Here is a 17,420-nt window from a genome sequence, read left to right as displayed (position 1 = left end):
TGCTCTGTGTTGTGTGTGTATTTGTTTGTTCACTACTCACTGCTCTGTGTGTGTGTTTGTTTGTTCACTACTCACTGCTCTGTGTGTGCACTTGGATGGGTTAAATGCAGAGCACAAATTCCGAGTTTGGAACAAAAAAATTATTTCAGCCTTCATGCGATAAGATTTGTTTTAGTTTTTTAAAATATGAACATTTAGTTGGTTTAGAAGAATCCATGTCTGCTGTTGAGAAGAGCTGCTGTTGAGTCTCATATCAGTGTGTGTGAGTGTCGTGGAGTTTGTGTTCATCTGAGTGTGACGGAGGTTTTTGTACGACGCTTTCAGTAGAATGAAGCACTGTGGTACACTTTTGGTGGAGGAACTAAACTGACCATCAGTAAGTCTCTTCAATTCTGTCACAAAAATGTATATTTGATTCATTCATTTTCAGATTATTTCAGCAAAAAATTGTCAAAATTATTCATTTATTATTAAAAATATAATTTTGTAAAGTTTCTTTAATAATTGCAATATTTCATTTATTTCATCATTTACTTAAGTTGTATATTTCGTATTGTTTTTAAATCTCATTCATCATTTTACATGAATAATTTAACTTATTATCTGTGAAATATTATTGTATCTTTAGATGTCAGTAATTTATGATATATTTAATTATTTCTTGATTTTTATATAATTTTGTCTACAATTAATGGTAAATTGAACATTTAAGGGTTTTTACATGCATGAAAAAAGTTTGATAATAGTTTATGTAATTGTGTAGGCGTAGTCACCAGACAAAGATAAATTTAGTTAATGAGCATGTTAAAAATCAGTCATTTAAACTATTAAGTTTGCTGCTGCTGCTGCTGCTGCTGATCATTTAAAAAAACATCATAACAGAAATTTAAAATTGCGCTGAAAATTTGATTGTTAGTGTCAAAATAAAATAATATTTTTTTTAAAAAACAAATAATATTGCAATTATTTACATTTGGTTTCTGTATCTTATGACGAAATCACAATATGAAAAAATTATTTTTCATGTAGACAATGATTTTATTAGATTGAGATTAAAAATGTACATGTTCTGTAATTTACTAATTCTGAAATGAATCTAATTAGTATATATTTTTTTCATTTATTTCATCCCTTATTTACATTTTATAATTTATATTGTTTTTAAATGTCATTTTTAATTTTATATGAATAATTACATGCAATTACAAGTACCGATAGCAGTACTTTAAAATCTATTTTAATTATTTCTTAATATATATGATTTTGTCTATAATTCTTTGCAAATTTAACAATAAAGGGTTTGTCATCAGACAACAAGGAACTTGAAGAGCATTTTGAAAATTAATCATTTAAACTATTTAAACTATCAAGTTTGCTGATATTTATGATCGTGAGTCTGAATAGCATGAATATTTCAAAAGTACAATTAATATTGAAATGATCATTATTTTTTTTCTAAGTCAAATAGCGACATCACTATATAATCATCAATTTTCTTGAATAATGTTTTTTCAAAATTCTGAGGATTATTTCAAATGTATCTTATAAAATTAAAGTCAAATTATCAGTTTTTCATTTCTGTTCTGTTGTGTGTGTTTGTGTGTTTCAGCTGGTCCCGCAGTGAAGCCCTCCGTGTCTCTGCTGCCTCCCTCTTCTCTGCAGATCTCTGGAGACTCAGCCGCACTGCTCTGCCTGCTCAGCTCTTACTCTCCACAGGGGGCGCAGGTGAGCTGGATGCTGGACGGGTCAGAGGTCACCGAGGGGGTTCAGACCAGCGCAGAGAGCGAGCGGGACGGACGCTACAGCCGCAGCAGCGTCCTGAGCCTCAGCAAAGCACGCTGGGAAGACGGCGAGCGCTTCGTCTGCAGAGTAACACATGACGGAGCTGATCACGAGACCTCGTTCCTCAAGAGCTCCGAGTGCTGATGTTTCTCCAGTGAAGAGCAGCAGGATTCACAGCAGTCTCCTGATTTACAGCTCAATACTCAAGCAGTCTTTCAATGTGCTGCCATTGCTGTTCATTCAATAAAGCTTCTGAACGCCTTACATTTGTGTTCGACTGCATCATTGATCAGTGTGTCCTTCCTTCACTAAAGTTTCAGCTGCTGCTGGATTGTAATAGTTGAGAACAGCTGTGTTTAGCAGTAAATGTGAACTGAAGCTCTTGGGGTTTGAACATGGTCTCTGGAGACAGAGCTGCTCTATTCTGAGACGATCAGAATCACTAAAGCTGCCAATGCAAATCTGATTTTCAGCTCAAACTCACAGTTTCACTGTTTGATCGGTTAAACGCTCTGAACTGAAACAGTTTAATTTCTGCTCATGAGAAATTAGTTATGAATAATAAATTAATTATCAACTTGAGATGGATATATACTTCAAAAACCGCTCAAGAACATATTTTTTTGCTGGTGATTCACAATGACTTTTCTATATGTCTTTAAAATTAGATATGAGTGTATCATAATGTAAAAAATCAAAACAACATGGTGCAGTTATTGGCTGCAGATCACAGTCTAATAGAGCTGATTTGACTCCTAACTCAGTTTTGAGCTCATGTGTAGTTCTGTGTTTGGTCTCTGTGTGTCAGTAGTGTGTGATAGTGTTTGAGCAGCTGCAGCATCAGTTCATCACTGTGACTCTGACTGACGGAGGTTTTTGTACCACTCTTTATCACTGTGTGAACACCCAGCTACTGCTGATATAGTGAGCACTCTGACAGTAATAATGTCCAGCATCTTCAGTCTGGACTCCACTGATGGTCAGAGTGAAATCACTGTTAGATCCACTGCCACTGAATCTAGATGGAGTTCCACTGTAACGGTCTATTGTTAGATAAATCAGGAGTTTAGGAGCTTCTCCAGGTTTCTGTAAATACCAGCTTAAATAGTAACGTGGCGCACTATATTCTGCTACATCTGTGCTGGTTCTACAGTTGATTTTGACTGTTTCTTCTGGTTGAGCTGCTGTCGTTGAGGGACTCTGAGTGACGCTGATCTGTCCTCTACTCTCTGAAACACACAACAAGAAGAAAATCAACTCAAAACTCTGACAATATACTTGAAGAAATGAATTCATATCAAACTTGTGCTCCACAAACCTTGAGCAAACGCTGTGAGAGTCCAGATGAAGATGATGATGAAGGTCATGTTGATGAAGATTGTTGTGTGTGTCAGTGATGAAGTGTTAAACTCACAGCACTATAAACACTCTCAGAGCACTGAAGCATCTGATCAATATGCAAACACTCTCCACATCATTTACCCGAAGCCAGTCACTCATTACAGTTTTTTACAATCATTTTTGCTCTAATAACAGAACCTTCATATATTTTTCAAAACTCTAGACACAAAACTCAAAACAGTTATTATTTGTAACACAGGCTGTCCACTGTTCAAAACTTTGCGTATTGTGTTCATATCTTTAAAGAAGCCTTGCATTTTCAGAAGCATTGGTTAAAAAAAACTCATGTATTATGAAATATCATAGGAACATTACTTTAGATCACCCACACACAATATACCTATAGTTTCACTGTGTAGTTTTTAGTACAATCATTAAATATAGTTGTTCAAAACACATGATGCATCTTTCATTATGGTTCTACACATTCATACACCATTGTGTATTATGTGTCTAGAGTTTTGAAAAATGACATGAAGGTTCTGTTATTAGTGCAAAAATAACAGACACAAAATACAATTACTGAAATGAGGAAAAAATGAATCTTTTTCATAATATCTTCTAATAGCCAACCTGTTATAAATTATATCAGATCATTCACTTACGAATAAATCTTAAAGGCTTTACAAAAGTACAAAACTTTAGTTTATTATCCTGACTCTCTCCTGTGAGACTTTGAGAATATTTTTGACTGTAGCTGGATAGAAACGACTGTTAATCCCTACATTTTATGCCAAATCTATGGATGTTCCTGCAGGTTTTTACAGACATGAGGATCATCACACGTGTCTCTGTCAATCACTGAATCAACTGAGTTTGATTGTGAGTCACGTCACATTTGATATAACAATTTCATAAATTCAGTTTCATGCTTTAGTAATAATTCAGACTGCATAAAGCAGATGAAGTAACTGAAGGTGATGTCTGCTGTGAGTGGATGTGTTTGTTGGAGACTCAGTTGATGTGTGTTTGGGCAGTTAGTGAAGCGGTCAGGAGGTTTTTGTTCAGCTGCTCTATTAGTTTCTATCACTGTGGTGGACTTTCGGCAGCGGCACCAAACTGGATGTTGGCAGTAAGTAAATCATCATTTAATATTATTAATACAGCAACTGACTGTTAAACACTCTGTGGCTCTATAGAAAGGATGTACATTTTCGCTTATTTATATATCTTAATTTTATTTTTTAGTTCACTCTGAATGTTTGACAATCAACCTCAACTTAAATTTTCAGATTATTGTGTTGATTTTTAAGTAAAACCTGCAGATATTTTAAAACTGAAAATAATGTTTCCTTAGTTGTATTTTCTTTAATTATATATATTTAATAGGTTAATAATTCACAGTAGACATGCCAGACAAAAGTTATATTTTCTGTACTTTAAAAAAACATTTGCACCCAATCTTCTCATGCTGTCATCACAAACTGTAATGAACTCCTGCAGTTATTATATTTACTCACATCTGATCTTTGATTCTTTTTTAATAAAAGCTTGCTTCAGTTCAACATTGAAGTTGATAACGAAAATTACACTTTGAATCAATATAGGGTACAACGAGGCTAAAGGCTAAAATGTATAATTGCAGAAAAAATGTTTGTATTGAACATAAATGGAGCAACAGATTTAGTTTGAAAATAAATCATACAAGTCCTTTATTTTGTTTAAAAATCTTATAAATGTATGAGCTGACCTTTTACCCCACACACGGCAGAAGGCACACACTATTGATATAAATACTTCAGCTAAAATAATGTTTTTTAATAATGTCTAAGTTAATACTTGTTCAAAAACAATCCCTTTAGCAAAGTTTGTACTATTTTCTGCTTATCTTGAAAAATAAAATAATAAATTTTTGTTCAATAAATATACTGTCATTAAAATATGTTAATATAGAAAATATACATTTTAAAATACAGAAACAAAAAAGATTCTGAAAGCATTGAAGGAGATCCCATAATAATTTAATATAGACTTACAGTAGGCTAGTAACAACAAATTATATTTTATTATATGATATGATTAATATAATGTTTTTAAACATGATGGTTTCATTCTAAATGGTGATTTTATCTCTAATATGGACACCCAACATAATATATGATATTTACCATCTGAATCTAACCATGTCATGTCAACAAATGGAAAAGTTAGTTACTGTGCCTTTAGCCCCAACAGCAGGGGTGCTTTTTTACCCTAAATACCATATTTTTACATATTCTTTCATTATTTAAAAACTGTTGCTTTAATTATCTCAAACAAACAACCACTTTGATTTTACTTGAAAATTTTAATCAGTAATTAAACTTACATTTTCAGATTAATGTGTTGAGTAAATGCTGCAGATATTTTCAAACTGGAAATTATGGTTGCTTAATTGTATTTTTGTTCATATTTGATAGGTTAATAATTTATAGTAGACATGCCAGACAAAAGTATATTTTCTGTTTTTTTTTTTACTTTTTTCAAACATTTTTACCCAATTTTCTCACGCTGTTATCAAAAATTGTGATAAATTCCTGCGTTATTATGTTTATTTATATCTGATCTTTGATGCTTTTAATAAAATTGACTAGTATTGACGTTGATCATCAAAATGACTCAAATAAATGTATTTCACCAAACTTTCATTACTTTGCTGATCGCCGGCTTTGCAAAAATTAATTCAGGTGACTTGCAGTTTAATGTTGCTAAAATAACCAATAAAAGCTATCACTGTATTAATTGTTTGTATATTTTTCTGAAGCTGAAAGGAGAGAAATGCTTTCTTCTTCACTGAGTTGACACTTGTGTGTTTGTCAGGCGTCACTCGTCCTAAAGTGAGCGTCCTGCCGCCCTCCAGTGCAGAGATCTCCTCAAAGAAGACAGCGACACTGGTGTGTGTGGCCAGCAAGGGCTTCCCGTCAGACTGGAGCCTGAGCTGGAAGGTGGACGGGAGCAGCAGGTCTCAGGAGAGCAGCGCTGGGCTCCTGGAGAAGGACGGTCTGTACAGCTGGAGCAGCAGCCTGACTCTCTCTGAGCAGGAGTGGATGGAGAGCGTCTCAGTGAGCTGTGAGGCCACACGGAGCGGCCAGCCTGCGCTCACTGGACACGTGACGAGACAGCAGTGTTCAGAGTAGATCTGCTGCTCTTCTCACTCATGTCTCACATGGAGACTAACAGCACATGAGCGACTCCTTCATTCTCCACATCCAGCTTCAGTCGCTCGCATCTGCATCTGCTCTGCTTTGTGTGCTTCATACAAGACTATATGTGTGATTTATCATTCTGTCATGATTTTATTACAGTTCAGTCAATAAATAAAACTGTAGCTTCATGTCTTTGAGTCTTTTTGTGTCATTTTCATTTCAGGTCTTTCGTTGGTTCAAAGCTTTAGCTCACATTTTATAAATAAACTTCACTCAGTGGAGCATGAAAACACCTGCAGATTTATGATGAAACAAACATGCGGCCAAATTATGAACCTCACAAATAAAATTTTAGATAACTTTAATAAGATAAAGTATTGTACAATTAAGTATGTATCATGTTAAAAACTCAAATAAATGATTTATATTTCATTCAGTGTTTATAAAAATCATCTTTGTTGAGTGAGTGATAGTGTTTGAGCAGCTGCAGCATCAGTTCATCACTGTGACTGACTGACGGAGGTTTTTCAGCCTTGAATATGCTGTTTCACTTGTCTCTTGTTTGTCTTTTTCAGTCATCTGTCATCTGCTCTGCTTTTTGCATTTTATTGATTTCATTAAAATTCAATAAAAATGTAACTTCGAATGCATTTGTCTTGTTTTCATTTAACAAGATCTTTCATTGGATCAGGACTTTAGCTCACATTTTATAAATGAACTTCATTCACGGAGCAACACCTGCAGATTCATGATGAAACAAGAACACATGGCTGTTAAGGCCTGTGTTTTTCAGACCACAACAATAACGCACTGGTAAAGAAACCCAAAAAGAATCAAACTTAAAGTAAATGAACTAAAACTGTCAGTTCTGAAGGGTGCTGTGACACACAAAACCAAATACTTGAGAGTCACTACAGACTCAAACCAGAAAAACACTAATTAAATTAGTGAATTTACCACAGAGAGGAAAAACAGACAGCAAATAATAATCAAGAGTCGATAGAGAAACACATTAAACAGGCTGACAGCAGCTGCTCCATCAAAAGCCTCTCTGCTGCTCATCACAGAACACTGAGATTTAAACTCAGTCATCACTGCAGCCTTCTGATTGGTGCAGAGGAGGAGTGAGAGATTCATTATAAGCTTGAGATGAAGTAACTCATTTAAAAAGGCTCAAAACATCTTTGTGTTGCTGGTGATTTACAATAACTTTACAGTGTAGCTTAATGTACAAAAACATGATACCGTTATTGTTTGTTTGATTTGAAATCAATGTACACACTCCGTTTTCTCTGATTCTGAGCATAATTGAGTCAAACCCGTCTGTCACAGCACAGATTACAGTCTAAGGCCTTGTTTACACTGCAGGTCTTGATGCCCAATTCTGATTTGTTGCCGATACCCATATCCAATTCATGTGTTTACACTTGCCATATCATCTGAAACATCCAGGGGCCTGTTTCATAAAACAAGTTTACCAAATAAGCCAGGTTTATTTCAGTTAGTCTGACTTATTGTCAGTTGATTTGGTTCAAAATAAATCAGACTAAATAAGCCTAGCTTATTTGGTAAACTTGTTTTATGAAACAGGCCCCCGATCAGAAAACAGAAAATCCGATCTGCCTGTTTACACGAGAGTCGCATTGGCACATATCTGATTTATATCTGATTTATTTCCACATATGAATGAGGCCTGAAACCGATCGTCTGAGTGACTGTCACTTCAGCTGCTGATTCTACATCGAGAAAAATGAATAAAAATTCAGAATTAAGTATTTGTTGAAGGACAGTATTTCTAGCACAGATGATCAGTTAGAATAGAGTATGTTTATTTCCTCACCTGTGAAACAGTAGCTAGTGAAGATCCAGATGAAGATGGTGATGAAGCTCATGCTTGCTGTTGGTTCAGATTCTCAGAGTTCAAATTCACAGAGCTATAAAACCTCCTGAAGCTTGTGCTGCAATGCAAATCATCTCTATGTAAATCTGTGTATGGGTTACAGTCGATGATGCACATAAAACTAGGGATGTAACGATTCACTCAAGTCACGATGCAATACTATTCACAGTAATTTCACAATAGGATTTTATTTATTTTTTTCTCTCTCTCAAGAAAATGAGATTTATGACAAATTATAAATGAAAATGTGTCTTTTTATTATTGCTTGGACAAAATGCTGCACATTTTTCTTTCTGAAGTTGAAATGTATCAAATAACAAAACTTAAACCAAACCCCAAATCAAATAAATAAATAAATAACACAAATAAAAGAAATTTCTTCATATAAACAAACTAAGGCTTTGTCTGTGCTCTTTCCATTTAAAGGTGACCTATTATGCTCCTTTTTACAAGATGTAAAGTAAGTCTCTGATACCCCCAGAGTGTGTATGTGAAGTTTTAACACAAAATACCCCACAGATAATTTTTTATAGCTTGTTAAAATGGCCACTTTTAGGGTATGAGCCAAAACGCACAGTATTTGTGTTTGTCCCTTTAAATGCAAATGAGCTGGTGCTCCCGGCCCCCTTTTCAGAAGAGAGCGGAGCTTCAAGAGCTCAAGCTCCAGCATACCAGCAACAACAAAACAGGACAATCTCGCGCACTGAAACTCTTAGTAGAGGTGTTCAGCCTTATGTGTCCGAACCGGAATCAGACAATGATTTATCACAAACTTTCTAAGTCCCACTTGTGATTATGAGCTCGACAAATTCAAGCCGTCGACTTCACATTGCTTTCTTATGCAATTTTTAACTACCACATTCCCATTTACGATCATTCTGGTAGCACGTGAAGGCAGCATCAGTGAAAACAGGCAGAGACAATGGTAGCTTTAGCAACATTAGCCTTACAGAGTGCCAAGAAGCTCTTTCAGAAATGCAGTTTGTGAAACAAAATATGACGCGTGATAAATAGTCTGGAGCTGACGTTTGTGCATGAAGTGTTGGTATTGAGCTCTCTTTCATAATCAACCTCTGCGATAACCAGCGTTGAACCGACCCTCGTTTGTGAAGCAGTCTGGTGTGAAATGATCGGCACAAACATATAGCACTTCCTGTATCTGTTTGCCTCTTTAAGAAGAATCGCTTTATGTATCCCCCAATTGTAAGTCGCTTTGGATAAAAGCGTCTGCTAAATGACTAAATGTAAATCTAAATGTAAAGCGATGTTCACTTGCAGAACGCAAGCTTCTAGAGGGCACATAAGTGTGAAGTAATGAATTTAGGTAAAGGGGTGCAGAGCCAGTGGTGGTTTTGTCAATGCCTTGTTGCACCAATTCAAATGACAGTTGCATCAAGAAACAAGTATGTCACTGTGTGAACTCAATGAGAGGGCAAAGGTCATTCCAGAGGTCACAGGTCATCGAAACATCCTTTAAAAGCTGCTTTGATGATTCAAATTGCTTCGAGAAATAAATGATCATTTAGATTCCCAAAATTAAAATAATTTATATTATTATAATAAAAATTTAATTAAAACATGCATTTTCTAAATAATGTAATTTAATTATTTTATTTACTTTTTTTATTTATAAATAATTCCTAGTTTTCATGCATCAAGAGACATTTAGAGATGATGAGGCTGTTTTTGTGAAAGTCAACCGATTATCCATCGCTGATAAACAGAAGAGCTGATGTTGAGTCTCATATCAGTGTGAGTGAGTGTCGTGGAGTTTGAGTGTGCTGGAGGTTTTCATTGTCATGACATCTTTGTTTTCATCCAGTGAACTATAATCATTTATGTTATTCCTTAATAATGTGATTTTATGAGTTTTCAGAGCTTCAGCTCGTTTTTCTTCATTGATAATGAAATTCTAAATGTTAAAAAGGTGCACTGAAATCAAATGTACATTAGTGTGACATTTTGGCACCACTTTGATTTTACTTGAAAATTTTAATCAGTAATTAAACTTACATTTTCAGATTAATGTGTTGAGTAAATGCTGCAGATATTTTCAAACTGGAAATTATGGTTGCTTAATTGAATTTTTGTTAATATTTGATAGGTTAATAATTTATAGTAGACATGCCAGACAAAAGATGTATTTTCTATATTTTAAAACAAACTTTTGTACCTAATTTCCTTTAGCTGTCTTCAAAAATTGTAATTAATGTGTTTATTCATATCTGATCTTTGATGCTTTTAATAAAAGGGACCAACATTGAAGTTGATAATGAAAATGTCTCTTCAAATCAATATATTTCACTAAATTTTGCTCTGCTGATCACAGGCTTTGTAAAAATGAATTCAGGTGACTTGCAGTTTAATGTTGCTAAAATAACCAATAAAAGCTATCACTGTATTAATTGTTTGTAAAACTGTCAGTTCTGAAGGGTGCTGTGACACACAAAACCAAATACTTGAGAGTCACTACAGACTCAAACCAGAAAAACACTAATTAAATTAGTGAATTTACCACAGAGAGGAAAAACAGACAGCAAATAATAATCAAGACTCGATAGAGAAACACATTAAACAGGCTGACAGCAGCTGCTCCATCAAAAGCCTCTCTGCTGCTCATCACAGAACACTGAGATTTAAACTCAGTCATCACTGCAGCCTTCTGATTGGTGCAGAGGAGGAGTAAGAGGTTCATTATCAGCTTGAGATGAAGTAACTCATTTAAAAAGGCTCAAAACATCTTTATGCTGCGTGTGATTTTCAATAACTTTACAGTGTAGCTTAATGTACAAAAACATGATACCGTTATTGTTTGTTTGATTTGAAATCAATGTACACACTCCGTTTTCTCTGATTCTGAGCATAATTGAGTCAAACCCGTCTGTCACAGCACAGATTACAGTCTAAGGCCTTGTTTACACTGCAGGTCTTGATGCCCAATTCTGATTTGTTGCCGATACCCATATCCAATTCATGTGTTTACACTTGCCATATCATCTGAAACATCCAGGGGCCTGTTTCATAAAACAAGTTTACCAAATAAGCCAGGTTTATTTCAGTTAGTCTGACTTATTGTCAGTTGATTTGGTTCAAAATAAATCAGACTAAATAAGCCTAGCTTATTTGGTAAACTTGTTTTATGAACCAGGCCCCCGATCAGAAAACAGAAAATCCGATCTGCCTGTTTACACGAGAGTCGCATTGGCACATATCTGATTTATATCTGATTTATTTCCACATATGAATGAGGCCTGAAACCGATTTCAAAATAGCCGAATGCATGCATTTTTTTCCTGTTTACACGTCATACTAGAACACATCTGATCTGTGTCACATATGCGCAAAAAAATCGGAATTGGGTCACACTTAACTTACAATGTATGCATAGCCTAATAGAGCTGGGGCTGTTTCATAAAACAAGTTTACCAAATAAACCAGGCTTGTTTTTGTTAGTCTGACTTATTGTCCTTTGATTTGGTTCAAAATAAGTCACACTAACTGAAATAAGCCTGGCTTATTTGGTAAACTTGTTTTATGAAACAGCCCCCCGATTTGACTCCTAACTCAGTTTGGAGCTCATGTGTAGTTCTGTGTTTGGTCTCTGTGTGTCAGTAGTGTGTGATAGTGTTTGAGCAGCTGCAGCATCAGTTCATCACTGTGACTCTGACTGACGGAGGTTTTTGTACCACTCTTTATCACTGTGTGAACACATAATCACCCACACAGGATGAAGATGGTGATGAAGCTCATGCTTGCTGTTGGTTCAGATTCTCAGAGTTCAAATTCACAGAGCTATAAAACCTCCTGAAGCTTGTGCTGCAATGCAAATCATCTCTATGTAAATCTGTGTACAAGTTACAGCAGATGATGCACATAAAATTATGTAACGATTCACTCAAGTCACGATGCAATACTATTCACAGTAATTTTACGATACGATTTTCTTTTATTTATGTTTTTCTCTCTCAAGAAAATGAGGTTTAAGACAAACTGTAAATGAAAATGTGTCTTTTTATTATTGCTTGGACAAAATGCTGCACATTTTTCTTTCTGAAATTGAAATATATCAAATAACAAAACTTAAACCAAACCCCAAATCAAATAAATAAATAAATAACAGAAATAAAATAAATCTCTTCATATAAACAAACTAAGGCTTTGCCTGTGCGCTTTCCATTTAAAGGTGACCTATTATGCTCGTTTTTACAAGATGTAAAGTAAGTCTCTGATACCCCCAGAGTGTGTATGTGAAGTTTTAACACAAATTACCTCACAGATAATTTTTTATAGCTTGTTAAAATGGCCACTTTTAGGGTATGAGCCAAAACGCACAGTATTTGTGTTTGTCCCTCTGAGGCTGAGTAAATTTTCACCAAATTTTCATTTTTGGATGAACTATTCCTTTAATATTGCTCAATTGAACAAACCTCTAACAAGACGTTTTAAACGTCGAGGTGTAACTCTACCAGTTATGTGAACAATACCTCAAATCATCCAACTTCTTGAGGAGAGGTGTGCTGGCATTTGACTATTTACATTGAGTTACTTGAGAGACCAGAATATAATAGAGACTTTGAGATGTGCTCTTTTGTCTCGGGCTATTAAGCAGAGTACAGACAAGAATATTTTACTTAACCCACTGGCAGAACATTTTACTTATTTTAAGCAAAATGCTCGTAATTCAGTTTTTTCCCCATCTGGAAACAAGACTAAATATCTTGTCATTTTGCTTATCTAGTAAATGCATCTTAATTTAAGAATTTTTAGTTATTTTGACTAGAAACGAGACAAAAATACTAAGCAAGATAAGCCTTTTTTGCAGTGTGCATAAGAGTGTAATGTAAAAGCTCCACATTTCCCAAACTCTTCCCAGTGTATGAATGGCAAACATATTAAAACGCTCTTCTTTTGCTCCTGACAGGCTCTATTGACGTGACGGTGGACACTGTGCAGGAGCTGATGGTGGCTGCAGACATGCTGCAGTTGAGTGAGGTGGTGGATATATGTGGAGAATTCCTGCGGGCTCATATGGACCCATCCAACTGTGTGGGGATCTATCGCTTTTTGGAGCAGATCGCCTGTATGGAGCTGCTACAGTTCACTGAAGACTACATCCATGTCCACTTTCTAGAGGTGGGTTCACAGTTTTCCGTTTCAAATATTCTCAGCATTGAGTTTTTGCTTCTTTTAACCCTGATTCACGGATTTAAATGTGTCATGCGTTGATCTTTTGACATATAAGAGGCCTTTGTACCATTAAAACATCTTGTACGTTTCATAACTTAAAGATGAGTGTATATGTGAAGTTTTAACTCAAAATACACCACAGATAATTTTTTATAGCTTGTTAAAATGGCCACTTTTAGGGTATGAGCCAAAACGCACAGTATTTGTGTTTGTCCCTTTAAATGCAAATGAGCTGGTGCTCCTGGCCCCCTTTTCAGAAGAGAGCGGAGCTTCAAGAGCTCAAGCTCCAGCATACCAGCAACAACAAAACAGGACAATCTCACGCACTGAAAATGTCAGAAACTCTCAGTAGCGGTGTTCAGCCTTGTGTTTAAACCAGAATCAGTTTAAAAGTCAGTCATCTGGTTGTGCTGTGCATAATAAATGCACGTTTATGAATATTATGAGCTCGACAAATTCAAGCGGTCGACTTCACATTGCTTTCATATGCAATTTTTAACTACCACATTCCCATTTACGATCATTCTGGTAGCACGTGAAGGCAGCATCAGTGAAAACAGGCAGAGACAATGGTAGCTTTAGTAACATTAGCCTTACAGAGTGCCAAGAAGCTCTTTCAGAAATGCAGTTTGTGAAACAAAATATGACGCGTGATAAATAGTCTGGAGCTGACGTTTGTGCATGAAGTGTTGGTATTGAGCTCTCTTTCATAATCAACCTCTGCGATAACCAGCGTTGAACCGACCCTCGTTTGTGAAGCAGTCTGGTGTGAAATGATCGGCACAAACATATAGCACTTCCTGTATCTGTTTGCCTCTTTAAGAAGAATCGCTTTATGTATCCCCCAATTGTAAGTCGCTTTGGATAAAAGCGTCTGCTAAATGACTAAATGTAAATCTAAATGTAAAGCGATGTTCACTTGCAGAACGCAAGCTTCTAGAGGGCACATAAGTGTGAAGTAATGAATTTAGGTAAAGGGGTGCAGAGCCAGTGGTGGTTTTGTCAATGCCTTGTTGCACCAATTCAAATGACAGTTGCATCAAGAAACAAGTATGTCACTGTGTGAACTCAATGAGAGGGCAAAGGTCATTCCAGAGGTCACAGGTCATCGAAACATCCTTTAAAAGCTGCTTTGATGATTCAAATTGCTTCGAGAAATAAATGATCATTTAGATTCCCAAAATTAAAATAATTTATATTATTATAATAAAAATTTAATTAAAACATGCATTTTCTAAATAATGTAATTTAATTATTTTATTTACTTTTTTTATTTATAAATAATTCCTAGTTTTCATGCATCAAGAGACATTTAGAGATGATGAGGCTGTTTTTGTGAAAGTCAACCGATTATCCATCGCTGATAAACAGAAGAGCTGATGTTGAGTCTCATATCAGTGTGAGTGAGTGTCGTGGAGTTTGAGTGTGCTGGAGGTTTTCATTGTCATGACATCTTTGTTTTCATCCAGTGAACTATAATCATTTATGTTATTCCTTAATAATGTGATTTTATGAGTTTTCAGAGCTTCAGCTCGTGTTTCTTCATTGATAATGAAATTCTAAATGTTAAAAAGGTGCACTGAAATCAAATGTACATTAGTTTGACATTTTGGCACCACTTTGATTTTACTTGAAAATTTTAATCAGTAATTAAACTTACATTTTCAGATTAATGTGTTGAGTAAATGCTGCAGATATTTTCAAACTGGAAATTATGGTTGCTTAATTGAATTTTTGTTAATATTTGATAGGTTAATAATTTATAGTAGACATGCCAGACAAAAGATGTATTTTCTATATTTTAAAACAAACTTTTGTACCTAATTTCCTTTTGCTGTCTTCAAAAATTGTAATTAATGTGTTTATTCATATCTGATCTTTGATGCTTTTAATAAAAGGGACCAACATTGAAGTTGATAATGAAAATGTCTCTTCAAATCAATATATTTCACTAAACTTTGCTCTGCTGATCACAGGCTTTGTAAAAATTAATTCAGGTGACTTGCAGTTTAATGTTGCTAAAATAACCAATAAAAGCTATCACTGTATTAATTGTTTGTATATTTTTCTGAAGCTGAAAGGAGAGAAATGCTTTCTTCTTCACTGAGTTGATTGTTGTGTGTTTGTCAGGCGTCACTCGTCCTAAAGTGAGCGTCCTGCCGCCCTCCAGTGCAGAGATCTCCTCAAAGAAGACAGCGACACTGGTGTGTGTGGCCAGCAAGGGCTTCCCGTCAGACTGGAGCCTGAGCTGGAAGGTGGACGGGAGCAGCAGGTCTCAGGAGAGCAGCGCTGGGCTCCTGGAGAAGGACGGTCTGTACAGCTGGAGCAGCAGCCTGACTCTCTCTGAGCAGGAGTGGATGGAGAGCGTCTCAGTGAGCTGTGAGGCCACACGGAGCGGCCAGCCTGCGCTCACTGGACACGTGACGAGACAGCAGTGTTCAGAGTAGATCTGCTGCTCTTCTCACTCATGTCTCACATGGAGACTAACAGCACATGAGCGACTCCTTCATTCTCCACATCCAGCTTCAGTCGCTCGCATCTGCATCTGCTCTGCTTTGTGTGCTTCATACAAGACTATATGTGTGATTTGATTAAAATTCAGTCATTAAATAAAATATAATTGTCACTCTGTGTCCCTTTTTTGTCATTCTTGTTTCAGGTCTTTCATTGAATCAGGGGTTTAGCTCACGTATTATAAATAAACTTAAGTCAGTGGACCATGAAAACACCTGCATATACAGTACATGATGGAACAACATCTTCTCTATTCTCAGAGGAACACAATCACAAATGCAAATATGAGTTTAACATTCAGTTTCACAGTTTGACTCGTTATTCTGTGAAATGAGTTTGACTAATAAAGAGAAAAGCTTGCCATCATCTAATAATTTATAAAAAATGTGTAAAAACTAAATTAAACCAAAATAATATTATTAATGTATAACAATTATACATTCTATTAGTCTGTGCAGTCTTGTGGACAATAATTAAACAAGAAAATATATAAAACAAAAAAACATAAAGTACACAGAAATATAGACTTATATTTGAGAAAAATTAAACGTGCTGTGTCTCCCCCTGTGGTCAGGAAAAGTCTTTTTCGCTAACTTATTTCTTTGGAAAGCTTGTTAGTGCTTTCTGAATGAATCATATCATTAGTGAATCAACTGAACTCAACTGTCGTAACGACATAACCTGCAGAAGGAATCACTTAACGAATCAGTGAAGGATTCTGAACGAATTTCCTCAGTGAACAGATTCGAAAGGGAGTCGAGTCACCGAGATGAATCAAAACAGTCATGAGTGTTATTCAAAATCTCAAATCAGAGTTTGTTTAATCAGAAATGTCACTTTGCTCACAGCTAATTTGTTTGATATGTGTTTACAATAACGCGCTAGGAGATTCAGGAGATTTTAAGACTTAAATGTCGGTGTGTTCCTCACACATGCCTTCAGAAAGTAATTTACTGAACCCTTTTCAGTTCTGGACCATGGCAGTTGTTAGTCACGTAACCAGTGGCGTTTTTATTGAAAAGGAGCAGCTTGGACATTCTGCTAAACATATTTTGTGTTCCACAGAAGAAAGTACATCATATATATGGGTCTGGAGCAACATGAGGGTGAGTAAATAAATACAAAACTTACATTTTTCAGAATTGGGTTTCCTATGCATATCATAGGCCCTATATTATCTAGATCAGAGTTTTAGATTTACATGTTAGCATAGTGACTCTCTGGGTTTGCTGTTGTTAAATACAATAATAAATAAATATGCGGGATCTAAATATGAGAAGATTTAATTCGATAACAACAAAAACAACATCACATAGCACTGCAATGAAAGTACAAAGTTATTTTAATAAATCACTTCTAATATTATTATGACTTTTCCATGCAGAATATTTTCCTGGATCAACAACTTTTATTTGCTTCTGGACCAATATTTCTGTAAGGTAAACAGTCTTAATCTTTAACTAGAGGAAACTGATGATAACCTTAAAGGGGTCATATGATGCGATTTAAAT

The 17,420-nt window shown here is 35.5% G+C and overlaps 1 protein-coding gene and 3 gene segments (V, D, J or C); 3 read left to right on the top strand and 1 right to left on the bottom strand.

Moving 5' to 3' along the window:
* The first annotated feature begins 328 nt into the window (after positions 1-328).
* LOC107553379 (Ig lambda-3 chain C region-like) lies at positions 329-2,104 on the top strand. The segment is given in 2 exon segments: positions 329-341; positions 1,610-2,104. Coding segments are annotated over 2 exon segments (330 nt in total).
* A 455-nt stretch (positions 2,105-2,559) lies between these two features.
* LOC107553400 (Ig kappa chain V-III region NG9-like) lies at positions 2,560-3,178 on the bottom strand. The segment is given in 2 exon segments: positions 2,560-3,011; positions 3,101-3,178. Coding segments are annotated over 2 exon segments (387 nt in total).
* A 925-nt stretch (positions 3,179-4,103) lies between these two features.
* On the top strand, positions 4,104-6,454 carry LOC107553378 (Ig lambda chain C region-like). The segment is given in 3 exon segments: positions 4,104-4,112; positions 4,204-4,255; positions 5,983-6,454. Coding segments are annotated over 3 exon segments (378 nt in total).
* A 5,487-nt stretch (positions 6,455-11,941) lies between these two features.
* Positions 11,942-16,026, top strand: LOC107553377 (kelch repeat and BTB domain-containing protein 6-like). The gene is made up of 3 exons (XM_016235577.1): positions 11,942-11,969; positions 13,130-13,341; positions 15,477-16,026. The coding sequence occupies exons 1-3, from the start codon at positions 11,942-11,944 to the stop codon at positions 15,840-15,842; spliced, it is 606 nt and encodes a 201-aa protein (XP_016091063.1). The 3' UTR covers positions 15,843-16,026.
* Positions 16,027-17,420: the final 1,394 nt, after the last annotated feature.

Source organism: Sinocyclocheilus grahami, unplaced genomic scaffold, assembly GCF_001515645.1.
Source record: "Sinocyclocheilus grahami isolate Dianchi unplaced genomic scaffold, SAMN03320097.WGS_v1.1 scaffold472.1, whole genome shotgun sequence".
Classification (NCBI taxonomy): Eukaryota; Metazoa; Chordata; class Actinopteri; order Cypriniformes; family Cyprinidae; genus Sinocyclocheilus; species Sinocyclocheilus grahami.
The sequence above is the reverse complement of the archived record's forward strand: the minus strand, read 5'-3'. Positions and strand labels throughout refer to the sequence as shown.

Bases quoted from the DNA above. Each gene is read 5' to 3' on its own strand.
- LOC107553377 (XM_016235577.1), top strand. From the start codon at position 11,942: ATGGTGATGAAGCTCATGCTTGCTGTTG. The intron at 11,970-13,129 runs GTTCAGATTCTC...TGCTCCTGACAG, and splicing joins GAAGCTCATGCTTGCTGTTG to GCTCTATTGACGTGACGGTG. The intron at 13,342-15,476 runs GTGGGTTCACAG...TGAAGCTGAAAG, and splicing joins TCCATGTCCACTTTCTAGAG to GAGAGAAATGCTTTCTTCTT.